Source organism: Syngnathus typhle, linkage group LG20 (genome assembly GCF_033458585.1).
Source record: "Syngnathus typhle isolate RoL2023-S1 ecotype Sweden linkage group LG20, RoL_Styp_1.0, whole genome shotgun sequence".
NCBI lineage: Eukaryota > Metazoa > Chordata > Actinopteri > Syngnathiformes > Syngnathidae > Syngnathus > Syngnathus typhle.
In genome coordinates this window covers 712,068-726,082 of record NC_083757.1, presented here as the reverse complement: position 1 = coordinate 726,082, position 14,015 = coordinate 712,068, and the positions used below count along the sequence as shown (strand labels likewise).

At 44.6% G+C, this 14,015-nt stretch overlaps 4 protein-coding genes across 5 annotated transcripts; 3 read left to right on the top strand and 1 right to left on the bottom strand.

The window, feature by feature from the left end:
- The first annotated feature begins 1,587 nt into the window (after nt 1-1,587).
- Nucleotides 1,588-2,851, top strand: atp5if1a (ATP synthase inhibitory factor subunit 1a). Its single transcript, XM_061267459.1, has 3 exons — nt 1,588-1,774; nt 2,432-2,544; nt 2,625-2,851. Exons 1-3 carry the CDS (start codon nt 1,703-1,705, stop codon nt 2,764-2,766), a joined length of 327 nt encoding a protein of 108 aa, XP_061123443.1. The 5' UTR covers nt 1,588-1,702; the 3' UTR covers nt 2,767-2,851.
- A 150-nt stretch (nt 2,852-3,001) lies between these two features.
- LOC133144613 (heterogeneous nuclear ribonucleoprotein R-like) lies at nt 3,002-9,855 on the top strand. 2 transcript variants are annotated; one of them, XM_061267451.1, is made up of 16 exons: nt 3,002-3,197; nt 3,892-4,052; nt 4,120-4,238; nt 4,332-4,439; nt 4,524-4,637; nt 4,805-4,981; nt 5,156-5,291; nt 5,386-5,591; nt 5,676-5,825; nt 5,892-6,013; nt 6,118-6,659; nt 8,470-8,532; nt 8,931-9,069; nt 9,186-9,233; nt 9,338-9,393; nt 9,495-9,855. In XM_061267451.1, exons 2-12 carry the CDS (start codon nt 3,896-3,898, stop codon nt 8,499-8,501), a joined length of 1,863 nt encoding a protein of 620 aa, XP_061123435.1. In that variant the 5' UTR covers nt 3,002-3,197; nt 3,892-3,895; the 3' UTR covers nt 8,502-8,532; nt 8,931-9,069; nt 9,186-9,233; nt 9,338-9,393; nt 9,495-9,855. The 2 variants fall into 2 exon arrangements, with proteins under 2 accessions (XP_061123435.1, XP_061123433.1); XM_061267449.1 differs by lacking the exons at nt 8,470-8,532; nt 8,931-9,069; nt 9,186-9,233; nt 9,338-9,393; nt 9,495-9,855 and having other exon boundaries at nt 6,118-7,742.
- A 221-nt stretch (nt 9,856-10,076) lies between these two features.
- On the top strand, nt 10,077-12,546 carry dnajc8 (DnaJ (Hsp40) homolog, subfamily C, member 8). Its single transcript, XM_061267457.1, has 9 exons — nt 10,077-10,224; nt 10,618-10,719; nt 10,801-10,857; nt 10,955-11,021; nt 11,149-11,243; nt 11,601-11,672; nt 11,754-11,845; nt 11,923-11,998; nt 12,084-12,546. The coding sequence occupies exons 1-9, from the start codon at nt 10,156-10,158 to the stop codon at nt 12,201-12,203; spliced, it is 750 nt and encodes a 249-aa protein (XP_061123441.1). The 5' UTR covers nt 10,077-10,155; the 3' UTR covers nt 12,204-12,546.
- On the bottom strand, nt 12,207-13,682 carry si:ch211-81a5.8 (uncharacterized protein LOC560648 homolog). Its single transcript, XM_061267458.1, has 3 exons — nt 13,257-13,682; nt 12,897-12,984; nt 12,207-12,815 (listed from the first exon to the last, which is right to left on the bottom strand). Exons 1-3 carry the CDS (start codon nt 13,472-13,474, stop codon nt 12,660-12,662), a joined length of 462 nt encoding a protein of 153 aa, XP_061123442.1. The 5' UTR covers nt 13,475-13,682; the 3' UTR covers nt 12,207-12,659.
- Between the last annotated feature and the right edge of the window lie 333 nt (nt 13,683-14,015).

Sequence of the window (14,015 nt, the reverse complement as noted above, 5' to 3'; positions counted from 1 at the left end):
TTACAGCCCACCTTCCAGTTAAAAAAATGCATGCCAGATGTTCCTTGGCTAAAATGACCTTGCGTGTTCACAAAACAAAGACTCGGCATGAACCCTGTTAGCGGCACTCGTGGTCGCCATGGCAACATCCAGGCAACTGGAGGCTGTTTCACCAATAGACTTGAAAGCATTCGAGCTGAAGGCATGCACGGGAAATGGGGAGAGATGGAATACAAAGCAGGGGGTAGAAACATTTCATTTATTATATTCCTATTTATATTATTAGTTGAACTGTTTTGTATGTGCCATTGATTGGCGGCCAATCCAGGGTGGACCCCGCTTACCGGCCTATGACACCCCCGCGACCCTAGTGAGGATGAAGCGGCCCCAAAGATGGATGAATGAATGAATGAATGAATGAATGAATGAATGAATGAATGAATGAATGAATGAATGGATGAACGGATGAATGGATGAATGAGAAATTGTGCTCATCCACATAGTGTAGGTGTAAATGCAGGAAGCGTACTCTTCGTTTTGCTTCCATGAAAAGCACAATCGTGGTGTAATCCTTGAAATTTGCAAAGATATGATCATGCCCTCCCTCCCCCAGAAGTATGAATTCTATTTGGATTTTTGAACAGTTCTTCATTCGATGCGTAACGCTCCAGAGATAGTTGAACGAGAATAGTATAGCTACGTGGACATGATATTGTATTTAACAGAATGTTAGAGCTTGTGAAAAGGAATTCATCCTGTGCGCATGACCTTACTCTGTCTTTGCACAGGTTAGTGCTGTTGCCAGGATACTATTTCCTATGGCAACACTTGAGCAGCTGAGGTGAAAGGATTCCAGGTAACTGGTCGCTTTTTACCCTGTGGACCGGATGTCTGCAAATGACTGTAGAATATTATGCACAAAACCCACAAAGCAGCGTGCGGGCTGGTGTTTTTCCTCACCCGAAAATTTCAAATAAATTGCAATCTGCTTAAATTTACATTGAGTAATGCTCTCTATAGTAAAAAACAAAACAAAAAAAACAGTCCTTACAGTATATTTAGTGGCTATTGATAGTTTCAGAAGCATCAGTAGCCATTTGTGCTCACACTTATATATTACATACATTAAATCAAGGACAATAGCTGGAAAATAAATGTTTGGAATGGATGTTTCAAGTAAAACATTTAATCTTGTTGAATGATTCAAAAGTCAAAAAACAAAGAGAAATGATACATGTAGTATATAGTTTATTCACTCCAGAACATAGTGATTGTCCATCTTTACTAGTATACTGCCACCATTTGTTGTAAGGCTGTTACTACCATGTTTGCACTTTTTGATTCTTATTTGTTGCCATGATTTGTTTGGTTTAAAATGTTGTTTTTCCAATTTCTATGATATTTATTTTGGGTTGTTTTGTTTCTTTTGTTTTTAAGTTACCGGTTTATTTTTTCTCTTGAAACGTGTTTGTTTTTGTTTTCTTTACTTTTGCTTTTAGTTTTGTTCTTGTTATAACTGTTTAACTATTTAAATGTTTGTTTGGTAATTGCTCCTTGATCCTTCACGTTGCAGTTCTCACCCTGGCCTGACAGCGGCAGCAACACGCCTACTTCCGCCCAGATGTGCTTGCAAATTTCCGCATATTCCCCACCCGAGCAGGGATAACGGGCATTTAGAAGCCCGATCGGTGCGTGGCAACCGCTTTCTACGGCATCAAGCAATATGTCACGGCTTCTGTTAAGGTTGAACGTGAGGGGCTGCATCTCTCCTCAGATTAGAATGGCATCAGATCAGGTAAAGCGTGCTGGACTGTTGACGTAATGACAGTTACGCTTGTTAGCATTAGCCTGCTAATGGTTTTCAACCAACCTGGGAACTTTGACCCCAGGGCCAACTCGAGCAATCCATATGTTGCTATTACAATGTAAAATTGGATTTGACGCCCCAATGTAAAAGTATTTCAGACACTTGGTGTTACTGTGGATCTGCTGGCATCAAATCAAGCCAACAAATACTACACTATGTTTCAACATTGACAAATGTCACTGACCTAATGGGTGAAAGTAGAAACGTGTGAGAGCCAAACAAAACTGGGCTGTAGCTTGACTCCTCTCCTACAAATGCATTACATCATGTAAAGGCGTGGCCGTATTATTCTTCAAAAAAAGGGGTTAGAGCTCTATTTATAAGCACACAAACGTTGATGTTGTGCTGCAATCACAATCGATATAACAAAATATGAAGGCAATAGCATTGCAAAAAAACGAGCAAAAAAACACCAGCTCTTTTGAAAGTTTGCCTTTTATTTGTTGCATGAACATTCTAGAAATGGGATGTCTTCTTGTTGTTGTTGTTGTTGTTGTTGTTGTTGTTGTTGTTGTTGTTGTTGTTGTTGTTGTTGTTGTTGTTGTTGTTGTTGTTGTTGTTGTTGAGCAAATATTCCTATTCCAGCTGGGTGAGTTAGGAAAGGGAGCAGGGAAAGGTGGAGGTGGAGGAGGCTCTGTGAGGGAAGCAGGAGGTGCCTTTGGAAAACGAGAAGCAGCAGAAGAGGAGCGGTACTTCAGGTGACACCCCGTCTCATCGAATCCCTTTCTCGTGCTTTCTCGCTAGCTAGTGGTTGACCCCATGTCCCGTCCGACCGTAGGCAAAAGGAGAAGGAGCAGATGGAAGCGCTGAGGAAGCACCACAGCGAAGAGATTGATCACCACAAAAAGGAGATTGAGCGCCTACAAAAGGAGATTGACCGTCATAAGGGAAAAATTCGAAAGCTCAAACATGATGACTGAGCCATCACAATAATGATCAAATAGTGATTGATCTAGCCCGTTATTTTCAATGCAAATCCGACCAATAAAGTGAAACTGCATGGGACGGTTTCTTATGTCTATTTGGAACAATAGTTTCCAAGTATTTTGCTCTTTCATTGTCATAGAAGCACGCAGTGAAAGCATAATCATTGTCTAATAACGTTGTTTTGCAAACGCAAACGCGAACGAGAACAGACGCGCCCCTCGAAGGTTATGTTTTCAATCCGGTATCGCGAGAGTCCCACGTGTCGTTGTTCTCGCTCACCGACGACGAGACTTGCTGTCTGGAAATTAGTCTCGTGGGTTCGACACAAAAACTGTTTTCTTCTTATTTGTTTTAGCCTCTAACCGGAGACTTTAGTTGTTCTACTGTTCAAAACGCACTTTTGTTAGTTTACAGAATCAGGCTGGTAAGTGTCGCTAACTGTTTATTTGCTGCTTTAACCGCTCGTGTATGTTTGATGTTGAAGATATGGTTGCACGGCGCGGCCTTCCTACTGCATCGCTAGCTAGCCTGTAGCTACGCCGTAAGCTAAGCTAACCTATGGTGTCAAACGTGCATGTTTTTTTTTACATTTGGACACAATGCGGATATCCTTTTAAACCACTTGTATCATGTTGTGGCCACAAGTCTTGTGATATCATCATAATCGAGCGTTATTCGTCTTAGTCGTTAGCTAGCTAGCAAGCCGTGTGCGAGGGGGCGGGACGCGAGTCTCCCTTGCTAACGAAACCCAATACCGAAATGGCACGTACTTGAAGCAATATTTACAAATAGTATTTGTTTGCATTTAAATGCCTACTAAGCACATATTAACGTATTTATTAACGATGTTTTGCCTTTAGCTGAACTACCACTGCAATGTAAGAGCTAGCGCTACTTTGGCAAATATTACCGATTACAAAACTCATAATTCTGTCCTATGTAACTTGTAGTTGCAAGTATGTTTCGTTTTAGGTGTTTCAAACTATATTACTAAAACGCTTTGCAGTGGCTTGAAAACATTCTTTTGTATCTGACAATTGTAGTTGTTGGTAAGTAGCGAGTGCCTCCATCACACCAAAATTGTGCTCGGATCAATTAAACGACTGACGTTGAATTAGGAGAATGGCTGCCGCTGAGGTGAACGGTAGCTCTGCCCTGCCGAAGGAGGAAGAAGAACCCATGGAGGTCACAGGACCACTCACAGAGAACTACCAGACACTCATTAACGCGGGACTCTCGCAAAATGTTGCTGAAAATCTCGATAACATCTTTCAGACAGGTGAGCGGCCATCTTGGTATTACATTTTCCAAGTGTGATGGAACTCATTTTGCTGTTGGAATGAAAGGTTTGGTAGCTTATGCTGAATTGGACGAGAGGGCCATCGATGCTCTACGGGAGTTCAGCGAGGAGGGAGCCCTTGCTGTGCTGCAGCAGTTCAGAGAGAGTGACCTATCTCACGTACAGGTAATGAACGATATAGTATGTCATGCTACTAAGGCCACCGCTAATGTCTTTCATATCAACGTGCTTTATTGATGCTCTCCTTTTTCCTCCTAGAATAAAAGCGCTTTCCTTTGTGGCGTGATGAAAACGTACCGACAGAGAGAGAAGCAAGGTAGCAAAGTGCAAGAGTCCACCAAAGGGCCAGATGAGACAAAAATAAAGGTATGGCACTGAGCCTAGGGGCTTTTTCTTCTTTTTTTAAATAAAAACGAGATGCAATTTGGTAAATGTTTTCTCTTTGCTCAGGCTCTTTTGGAGCAGACAGGATACACTTTGGATGTCACCACAGGGCAGAGGAAATATGGAGGCCCCCCACCCGAGAAGGTTTTCAATGGACTACAACCGGGGATTGGGACAGAGGTAAATACACTCCAAAAACAGATGACAACAATAGAAAAAGGATCAATGAAATCAGTCCGCAGTCAAATTCTTGTACAACCTTTGGGAATCTTTGACTTAAGTGATTCCACAATCGCTGCATTGTTATTGCCAAACGCGTTGAAACTCGAGTGTTTTTGCGTCGTCAGGTGTTTGTGGGCAAGATCCCGAGGGACTTGTACGAAGATGAGCTGGTTCCTCTCTTTGAGTCCGCTGGCCCCATCTGGGATCTCAGGTTAATGATGGACCCGCTCTCTGGTCAGAATAGAGGTTACGCCTTCATCACGTTCTGCAATAAGGACGACGCACAAAAGGCTGTGAAGCTCGTAAGTAATGAGCTTGCAAATCTGCACGCTTTGGGACATGTCTAACCACTTGGCACCGAGGTGCGGTTTAGCAATTAGTATTCCTGCAATAGTAGTAGGTACTCACTTTTGAATATGTTTGTCAATGTTACCCATTTATTGACTCCCCCCCCCCCTCTCTCCTTGGTCTTCCAGTGTGATAACTATGAAATCCGCCCTGGCAAGTACTTGGGAGTGTGCATATCGGTTGCCAACAACCGGCTGTTTGTCGGCTCTATTCCAAAGAGCAAGACTCGAGAAAGTATTTTGGAAGACTTTGGCAAAGTTACAGGTCCGTTTCTAGGTCACAAATGAGAGAATGGAATGAAATATAATCTTGCTACCGGCTTAGCCTTCGCTCCGATCAATTTGGTTGAATCTTTCAGAGGGTCTCCAAGAAGTGATCCTGTACCACCAGCCCGACGATAAGAAGAAGAACCGAGGCTTCTGTTTCCTGGAATACGAGGACCACAAGTCTGCTGCGCAGGCCCGTCGCCGCCTGATGAGCGGCAAGGTCAAAGTGTGGGGCAACCCAGTAACGGTGGAGTGGGCTGACCCTGTCGCTGAGCCAGACCCTGAAGTCATGGCCAAGGTGAGTTCATTCATTGATCAACTAAAATTGAAAGTCATCATTTGGTTGTTGTGCGAACACAATGTGCGTGTGTGCGCGGCGCAGGTAAAGGTGCTCTTTGTAAGGAAGCTAGCCACAGCGGTCACCGAGGAGCTCCTTGAAAAAACCTTCTCTCAGTTTGGAAAGCTGGAGCGAGTGAAGAAGTTGAAAGACTACGCTTTTGTTCATTTTGAAGAAAGGGATGCCGCAGTGAAGGTGAGATGTGCTTTCGACGCCCTGCCCTGTTTTTGTTTGGAGAGGAGCTCATTGAATTCTCAACAGGCTATGGACGAGATGAACGGGAAGGAGCTCGGCGGCGATGAAATCGAGATAGTCTTGGCCAAACCCCCAGATAAGAAGAGGAAAGAGCGCCAAGCCGCTCGGCAGACCTCCAGGACCACCGGGTGAGTCGGCGAGCCGGGGGCGGGGAGGAAAGACGAGACGACGTCTGGCGACCCGGCCGACCGACCGACGCCCATAGCAAAGCTAACACAGTGCGTCTTTGTAGGTATGACGACTACTATTACTACCCGCCTCCACGCATGCCACCCCAAGGGCGTGGCAGAGGTCGTGGCGGCCGTGGCGGCTATTCTTATCCATCAGATTACTACGGCTACGAAGAGTATTACGATGACTACTATGGCTATGACTATCACGACTACCGCGGTGGCTACGAAGACCCTTACTACGGCGGCTATGAGGATGTATACAGCAGCAGGGGGCGCGGCAGCCGTCCCAGCAGGGGCGGGGCCCCTCCATCCAGGGCCCGCGGCGTGCCCACCGCCCGAGGCAGGGGGGGCTACTCCCAGAGAGGGCCGCCCCTGGGAGCGCCGAGGGGCAGCCGAGGAGGGCGGGGGACCCCGTTCCAGCCGCAAAGAGGCCGCGGGCCACGTGGGGCCCGCGGCAATCGCGGGGGGAACGTCGGAGGCAAGAGGAAGGCCGACGTGTTCAACCAGCCTGACTCCAAGCGCCGCCAGACCAACAACCAGCAGAACTGGGGGTCCCAGCCCATCGCCCAGCAGCCCCTGCAGCAAGGGGCCGACTATTCCGGTAACTATGGTTACAGTAATGACACCATGGAGTTTTCACAGGATTCTTATGGGCAGCAGTGGAAGTAAAGACACCACAAGATTTGGGCTATGTGACGGCAACAACAACAACAACAAAAAATTGATTGGCCATATTTGTTGATTGTTTGACTTTTTATTCGTTAGTTACAAATCTGTTTGTCGTTCAAAGAGGAAAAGCCCCCAGAATTGGCTTGAAATTATTATGAATTACAGGTACTTGGAAAGGCTGCAGAATGAGTCAAATTTAAGTTGTGGTGAATAATTACAACAAAAAACAACATTAAGCCATGTATATTATTACTTTTTCTCCCTGATGACCTAAAAGCTAACTGAACATCACCCAAAGTGGACATTTATTGTGAGTAGTTTGAGAAAAGAAAGAAAAAAACAAAACAAAAAAAAGACATTGGCTTGCAGGACATTTGTGTCCGTGTCCCTCCCCCTCTTGTACTCCCTTTATTTGTGCTTCTTGTGGCAAAAATACGCTAGGCACGCAAGTGGCATGACACAGCCGTAAGAATAGCCTTCCGTTTGAACCAAGTGAATTTACGACACTACACACGGACGGACGGACGGACGGACGGACGGACGGCAGTTGTAGCGACAAAATCTCCTGCGCCTTCGGGCTAGAATGGAGTGTGTACATTAAAAAAAAAAAGGTGACGGTAGCAGGGGCAATGCGAGGTTGTCTGCTGTGTCTGCTGCATACGTGCCTGATGTATTTGAAGCATCGTAGTTGCTTAGGGACTCGCTTGTACATAAATGCTTCTGGTTAGAGCTTCAGACTTCATTTTTTGTTTTTTGCAAAGGTGGAGAAAAGAATCCACAAAGGAGGAAATCGACATTTTTGTAAGTGTATGCTTAGCATTTCTAGAGAGCGTCAGATTGTGATGATTTCTTTTTTAAACCGATACCATCATTTCCTGTTTTCTTTCAAATTGCCCAACTAGAATTTGGTTTGGCTTACCATAAGAGCCGACCCATAGCAATTTGTTCTCTGATGTTACTTGTATTTATAACCTCTACGTTTGTTCCGTTTCAATAAAACTCAGATGAGAATCAATCAGTCAATTGTCAAATTTTCAAATTCAGTCTTTTTCCATTCAGCCACACAAGTTCAATTCTCACATTGGAAAGAAGATCTTCAAATTGGTTTGCCTCAAGGAGAATCAGAAGGCTGCAATTGGGACGCGCACCCGGACCCTTGTGTTTGGATGCAATTATTAAAGCAACCCTTTATTACTGTGCTCGCAATTCTTATTGTCACAGCGGTAGCAAACGCTCTTGTGTGCATGGATGTACAGTGGATGATTGACGTGCTTCTTCCAATAGCGCCTTGCCAAATGGAATCGGAAAAGGCCAAATTTTGCCCAAAGTAATAAAGGAGAAGCGGCAGCAGCATGTGCCTTTGAAGGGGACTTTAGTGACGCTCGCTGTGAAATGCAAACTTCTCTAATCATCTGCAGAGAAATCTCTCTCGTAGAGCTCTACCCCCCCCCCCCCCCTTAAGATCTGTACATCTATCTGTCCACACAATGGTGCGGGGCAAATGCGCGTGCGTGTTGATCATTTTCACCCCATTCATGCATTAAAACATTTGTGATCCATATGGATTGAACCTTCAAATCTGCGCTCCCTTTGAAGACGAGGCCAAGGAAATGACCGCTCCAAAGGGTTCAAATTGACAGCTCCCTTCTAAACCGTGCGCTTGTTTGCCTTTTCGTGACTGCGCTTGTCCATCATGATGTCTTTTGTTTTACGTGACTGTCCTCTTATTCCAACCTGCCCAGGTGGAGGAGCATTGAGAGAGCGCCGCCGCTAGAGTGAAGAACTCACCTGAACGGTACTCAAGGGTGAGCTCTCCTAGTCTCCCCTCCCGTACTGGCCATCATTATGCTTCTTTTCTTCCCCCTTTCCCTTCCTGCTGCCTTTCACTTTCTGGGCCTTGTATTGTGACTGCTTAATTGATTCTTTTGCTAACCAATGAAAAGCTTCAAACCATTGTCTTGCTAATGTCCGTCTCCAGTTGATGGTAAGTACCAACGAATAAGGCTGAGCGACTGACACACTTGCGGGCTGGGGCGGGGTGCGTTGCGTTTCCTGTCTTTCGCCGCTAAGGGAGCTGTTACTTCAGCACCGCTTCAGCATTCTTTCATGTGATGCTGCATTTCCCGTGCGTCTTTACTTCCGCCTATGTCCTGAGTTGATGAACTAAATGTGAACTGAATACGCTCTTTTTGCATTTGCTTAGTTTTCCCACTTGGGATTCGCGATGACATTGTGGCTCAAATGGACTCCCGTTGAAACAATGGATTTGGACGCACGGCTGTGATTTTACTCTAGAAGGCCACAAGGTGGCACAAGTGGGCTGTGCAAGTTCAACCGCACAGGTAAGCTTGCAGTGGATGGAGCCCGAGTTGTCGCGCATCTTGACATATTGTGTTCCTAAGGACTCATATCCTTTATGCATCCGAATTGTCTTTGCTTCTGTGCCTTTTGTCACCAGGCAACTGAAGTCACATTGAGGACTTTGAACACCTGAAGGGACTAATGGGTAAGATGTGCTGAAATTAACTTTCAACACAGAATGAGACATTAATGAATCAATACAAATATTAAATGTGCTGATCCCCCCCCCCCCCCCTCCGTGTAATATAGACTCCACAAAGTATCATACTTCATGATGATGTATATGCCACTAAATGACTGCATCGGTAAGAAAAATTCTATGAGCGATGTGGCTTTGTGTTAGTGAATATAATCTTTTCTGAACATAGAACATTTTTTTTTTCACTGCTTGTCTTCATTATCCCAGGCTGGCTGGAGCCTACCCGGCCGGTGTTTACCCTCAAGCGGTCGCCAGCGATAATCAGGAGCGCCACTTCTGCAAAGCGCTGTCATCTTTTTAAATGCATTTGATTACAAATGTATGTTTTAATTGTGTCCCTATTCATTTTACAAGGTCAAGCAAGATCTTAAGTAGCCAGTCTTGTATGGTGTAGCTCTTACTGACAAAACATTTTTAAACTAAAATCAATTGGGCTGATTTTGCTAACCATTGCACTCACATGCCTACATGCCAAAAGTGCCTAGTACCTTTGGTTTACGACCCTACCTTTTCTATGGCAAGTTGTATACAATGCAAACTTATTAAAATTCAAAATCACTCAAATATGTTCACGCAGTAGTCGTAAAGTATTGTTTGTTTGTTTTAGGAATGGGAAACAATTGTAGGCCATGAAAACAACGCGTTTGCGTGATATACATGGGGCATAATGTTTCCATTTACATGACCTTTTTCCATTTACATGACCTTTTAAATGAAATAATATATCCAATTTTTCGAAATGGAATTGACGCAATATGATGTGACATGCATTTTCCCGTGTACTTTTAGCGAAGGCTAAATGTGGCCCGTATGGGCGTGAACGACGTGCTCACGTGACCCTTCACGGCCAACGTAAGTCCATGTCAAGATGGCGGCGAGCGGTGGCGAGTCTTCTCAAGCTCCGTCCGATGAGCTATTTCAAAACTTTTATTCGGAGGTACAGCTAAGCCGGGCGGCTGGAGCTTTTTTATTTGTTTGTTTTTGTCTTTCGCTTGATACAATGAAGCATTTGCCGCTTTTTGTGGCTGCACAGGGTCGCGCGTGAATCTCGGCTAACGACAAGCTAAACAATGCTAACGATGGAGTAGCCTCTAGTTTGGACATTTCAACACCTCACATCCAATTTATAAATACATAATAATTGTGCACTGTTTTGTAATCATTCTGGTGCAATCAGTCTGTAACGAAATGATGCAGAGCAACCTTGTTTGATCGATGACTCTTTGCTCAAGCGTTGGAAATAAGGGACATTTGGGAAGGAGGAAAGGCATTTTGTCCTGATTTTCGGGCGACTTAGTCATGTAAGCACACGTTTGAATGTATCTCGCAGGTGAAGCAGATCGAGAAAAGAGACTCAGTGTTAACGTCCAAGCAGCAGATAGATCGACTGCTCAGGCCTGGCTCGTCCTACTTTAATCTCAACCCATTCGAGGTAAACATTTGCTATGTTTTTTTCTTCTTCTTAGATCCTTCGCAAAGTATTTGATTACAATGTCGTAATTCGCATGCTTAGGTGCTGCAAATCGATCCAGATGCAACAGATATTGACTTAAAGAAACGATTCCGAGCGGTAAGCAAAACACCGAAGGGTTATGGGGTAGATTGGATTGTACTAGTTCGTCCGTAAAGTAGTGTCTTCCTAACTGGGACTCTCTTTATCACTCCAGTTATCCATTCTAGTCCACCCGGATAAAAATCAGGAGGATGTAGACAGAGCACAGCAAGCGTTTGAAGGTCTGCACGTATTTTTGAAGTGTTTTGCCTTCCCAAAACCTTTTCTTTCATCTCATGTGTTTTGGGTTGCACGCAGTACCTGATAGTTTGCTCACTTACACTCACTTGTGTCTTGTGTTTATTCGAGCTGTGGACAAGGCATACAAACTTCTTCAGGATCCAGAGCAGAAGAAGAGGGCTTTAGATGTCGTTCAGGCAGGAAGGGAATACGTGGAGCACATGGTGAGTGCGCATCAATATGAATGGCAACTCTTTACAGGAGGTCAGTGTTAAGTGACACATTTTTATTTTTTATAAGTTATACAAGACTCATCATTTCATGTCTTTTCGTTACAATGATAAGTGACAGAGATTTGTTATCAACTCACACTTCACATACGACTTATTGAATATCTTTTATTGACAAGATTATTCGTTCGATCCGTTAGAAACAACACGCACAGTAAGAAAATGAAGCAGACGGGTTTTGTTTTGCAATTTGAAAATTGAATTTGACTACTGTGCAATGTCGGTTCGAATGTGCCGACCTACTTCTGATGTACCTAAACGTGTCCTGATGATTGTTGTTTTTTTTTACAGGTAAAAGAGAAAAAGAAACAGTTAAAAAAGGAAGGGAAAGCTCAGATAGTAGAAGAGGATGACCAGGAACTAGTAAGTGTGTGCGGCGCGATGTTCAAATCAACGCTGGTTGTATGTGGCAGTCCGGAAGTGATTTCCTCTTTCCTCCACCAGTTCAAGCAAGCAGTGTATAAGCAGACTATGAAACTCTTTGCTGAGCTTGCTATCAAAAGAAAAGAACGAGAAGCCAAGGACATGCATGAAAGGTCAGCCAGCACTCGGTGTTGCAAGCCCGCCAGAAAGAAAGAAAAGAATCGGGATGTTCACGTGTTCTCTTCTGCAGGAAAAGGGCGCGAGAGGAAGAAATCGAAGCAGCAGAAAAAGCAAAACGAGACAGGGAATGGCAGAAAAATTTTGAGGTCAATTTACTCTTTGATCGTGCTATTTTTGTTGCGCTGGAGGTTTTTTTTAGCAATCTGGTCATGGTGTCAAAACACTCCACAGGAAACGAGAGATGGCCGTGTGGACAGTTGGAGGACGTTCCAGGCTAAAGGCAAGAGCAAAGAAAAGAAGAACAGGTCCTTCCTCAAGCCACCCAAAGTAAAGATGGAGCAGAGGGAGTGACTGACAACCAGGACTTCATTCACTTCAAATCTGCTGTTTTCCATACCGTTTACCTTTATATGTCCCAGCAGTCGGTCTTTTTTTTTTTTTTTTTTTTTTGTTCTCAGACACTTTCTTGGATCCTATCACCTCATGTAAGTAAATAATGCATCGTCCATATCTTGGATTTTTTTTTTTTTTTTTTTTATATATTCAGAAAATCAAAGTTCCCTTTTATGCCCATCTGTAACTCTGTATATGTCCATTTCGGCAGCTACTTCCGACGCTGCATTAAATGTCATCTAGTTGCAGTTATTTTGGCATTTGTCTCTAAATAAAAGGACAGTAAGCCAGATAAGCGGAACCTTTAGTCCTCTTCTTTGAATGGTGGTGTCATTAAAAGTGCATAGACACAAATTGACAATTCTTCTCAAAGCATCCCCTGATCTTAAGCTCCCAATGTTCACAGTGCCGCGTTCACATGACGCTGCACTGGTCTCCCCCTGCTGCGTTAGTGGCGGCGGCGGCGGACGCATTCACGCCACCCATCACACCATCCAGACTGAGGCCCTGGAAAGCTCCAAAGAGAGAATCCTCCTTTTTTGATGCTCCTTTTCTGCTTGTGCTTGTTTTCTGCATGTAGGAAAAAGGGTTGGCAATAAAGGCTTGATATTCAAAAGGTTTGGACTACATTTAAGAACAAGGCCAACACACCCTTGGCAAGCAGTGATGGCTCCTGAAGTGAGTTTTCCTGACACAGCGCTCAGCATTCTTCTTGGCCAGCGCGGCCTGCTGTCGTTTCCTTTGGGACAAACATATGGCCAAGCGGCTTAAAGTCCCGCTTAAGCGTCTTGCCAAATGTTTCCGCGCTCGTATAAATAACCTAAAGCCAGTTGAAACTGCAACTCAAGAAAGCTGAGCACATGCACTTGGCTAACAGCAACACCATATCGATCCGGTCAAAGCATGCAAGAACTATGGCATGATGATGGTTGACCCCAATAATTCACACACATCTCACTTAAATGCCTCTTTAGATCTGATGTAAAGCATCAACCAAATGGGCAACATTACCTCTCTCTCTTCATTTCAGCCTGGTACACTCTTAGCCAGTGTGAGTCTGGACCTTTCTGGGCTCCACAGGGCAGACTTCTTCGTCTGCTGATGCTCCTCCGGCGCGTGAAGCTGCTTCTGCGGCCCTGGCTCCCTTTTATGGGGGAGCTGCTCTTTCCAGGAATACATGTGCTGGTGAATTGCTTGAGAGGAGCACCCAACGACAAGATGGAATCCATTTCAACTTGATCGATTGGCTTCCAGTATGTGTGTGTGTTTGTGTGCTCTGTATGAGTCCCCTTTTAAAGATTTGACCAATGGCCTCAATGCTTCTTAAAATGGATTAGCAGATGACGCCGTCCCTGCTCATCCAATTAAACAGCAAGGCAATGAATATTCCATCACCTGCTTTTTTGCTAGCGGGGTACCTAATGAGCGTTCAAGTGACGTCACAGATCCAACAGCCAATCAGGAGGTGGGTTGTGGCACCATCTAGTGTCCAGGTGACATAGGTACACTGGGAAATGGCCGTGTACCTAATGGAGTGTCCAAGTGACGTCACAGAACCAACAGCCAATCAGAAGGTGGGGGTGAGGGCGGGTGTGGCACTTTTCACTTAAATAAAGGTTAACCTAAAAAAAAAAAAAAAAAAAAAAAAAGTGAACCCTGAACTTTGAACCCGCGGTGACCCCGCGGTGAACCCGCGGTGACCCCGTGGTGACCCCGTGGTGACCCCTGGGTGACCTTTGAACCCTGAACTTTTAACTCTAGTTAAAAATC

Excerpts from the sequence above, each read along its gene's own strand:
- atp5if1a (XM_061267459.1), top strand. The coding sequence starts at position 1,703 with ATGTCACGGCTTCTGTTAAGGTTGAACGTGAGGGGCTGCATCTCTCCT. Across the intron at positions 1,775-2,431 it reads TTAGAATGGCATCAGATCAG|CTGGGTGAGTTAGGAAAGGG; the intron begins GTAAAGCGTGCT and ends TTCCTATTCCAG. Across the intron at positions 2,545-2,624 it reads GAAGAGGAGCGGTACTTCAG|GCAAAAGGAGAAGGAGCAGA; the intron begins GTGACACCCCGT and ends GTCCGACCGTAG.
- LOC133144613 (XM_061267449.1), top strand. The coding sequence starts at position 3,896 with ATGGCTGCCGCTGAGGTGAACGGTAGCTCTGCCCTGCCGAAGGAGGAA. Across the intron at positions 4,982-5,155 it reads CACAAAAGGCTGTGAAGCTC|TGTGATAACTATGAAATCCG; the intron begins GTAAGTAATGAG and ends TTGGTCTTCCAG. Across the intron at positions 6,014-6,117 it reads CAGACCTCCAGGACCACCGG|GTATGACGACTACTATTACT; the intron begins GTGAGTCGGCGA and ends GCGTCTTTGTAG.
- dnajc8 (XM_061267457.1), top strand. The coding sequence starts at position 10,156 with ATGGCGGCGAGCGGTGGCGAGTCTTCTCAAGCTCCGTCCGATGAGCTA. Across the intron at positions 11,022-11,148 it reads AGCACAGCAAGCGTTTGAAG|CTGTGGACAAGGCATACAAA; the intron begins GTCTGCACGTAT and ends TGTTTATTCGAG. Across the intron at positions 11,999-12,083 it reads AATGGCAGAAAAATTTTGAG|GAAACGAGAGATGGCCGTGT; the intron begins GTCAATTTACTC and ends AACACTCCACAG.
- si:ch211-81a5.8 (XM_061267458.1), bottom strand. The coding sequence starts at position 13,474 with ATGGATTCCATCTTGTCGTTGGGTGCTCCTCTCAAGCAATTCACCAGC. Across the intron at positions 12,985-13,256 it reads GCTGAAATGAAGAGAGAGAG|GAAACGACAGCAGGCCGCGC; the intron begins GTAATGTTGCCC and ends TTTGTCCCAAAG. Across the intron at positions 12,816-12,896 it reads GCCATCACTGCTTGCCAAGG|AAAACAAGCACAAGCAGAAA; the intron begins GTGTGTTGGCCT and ends TCCTACATGCAG.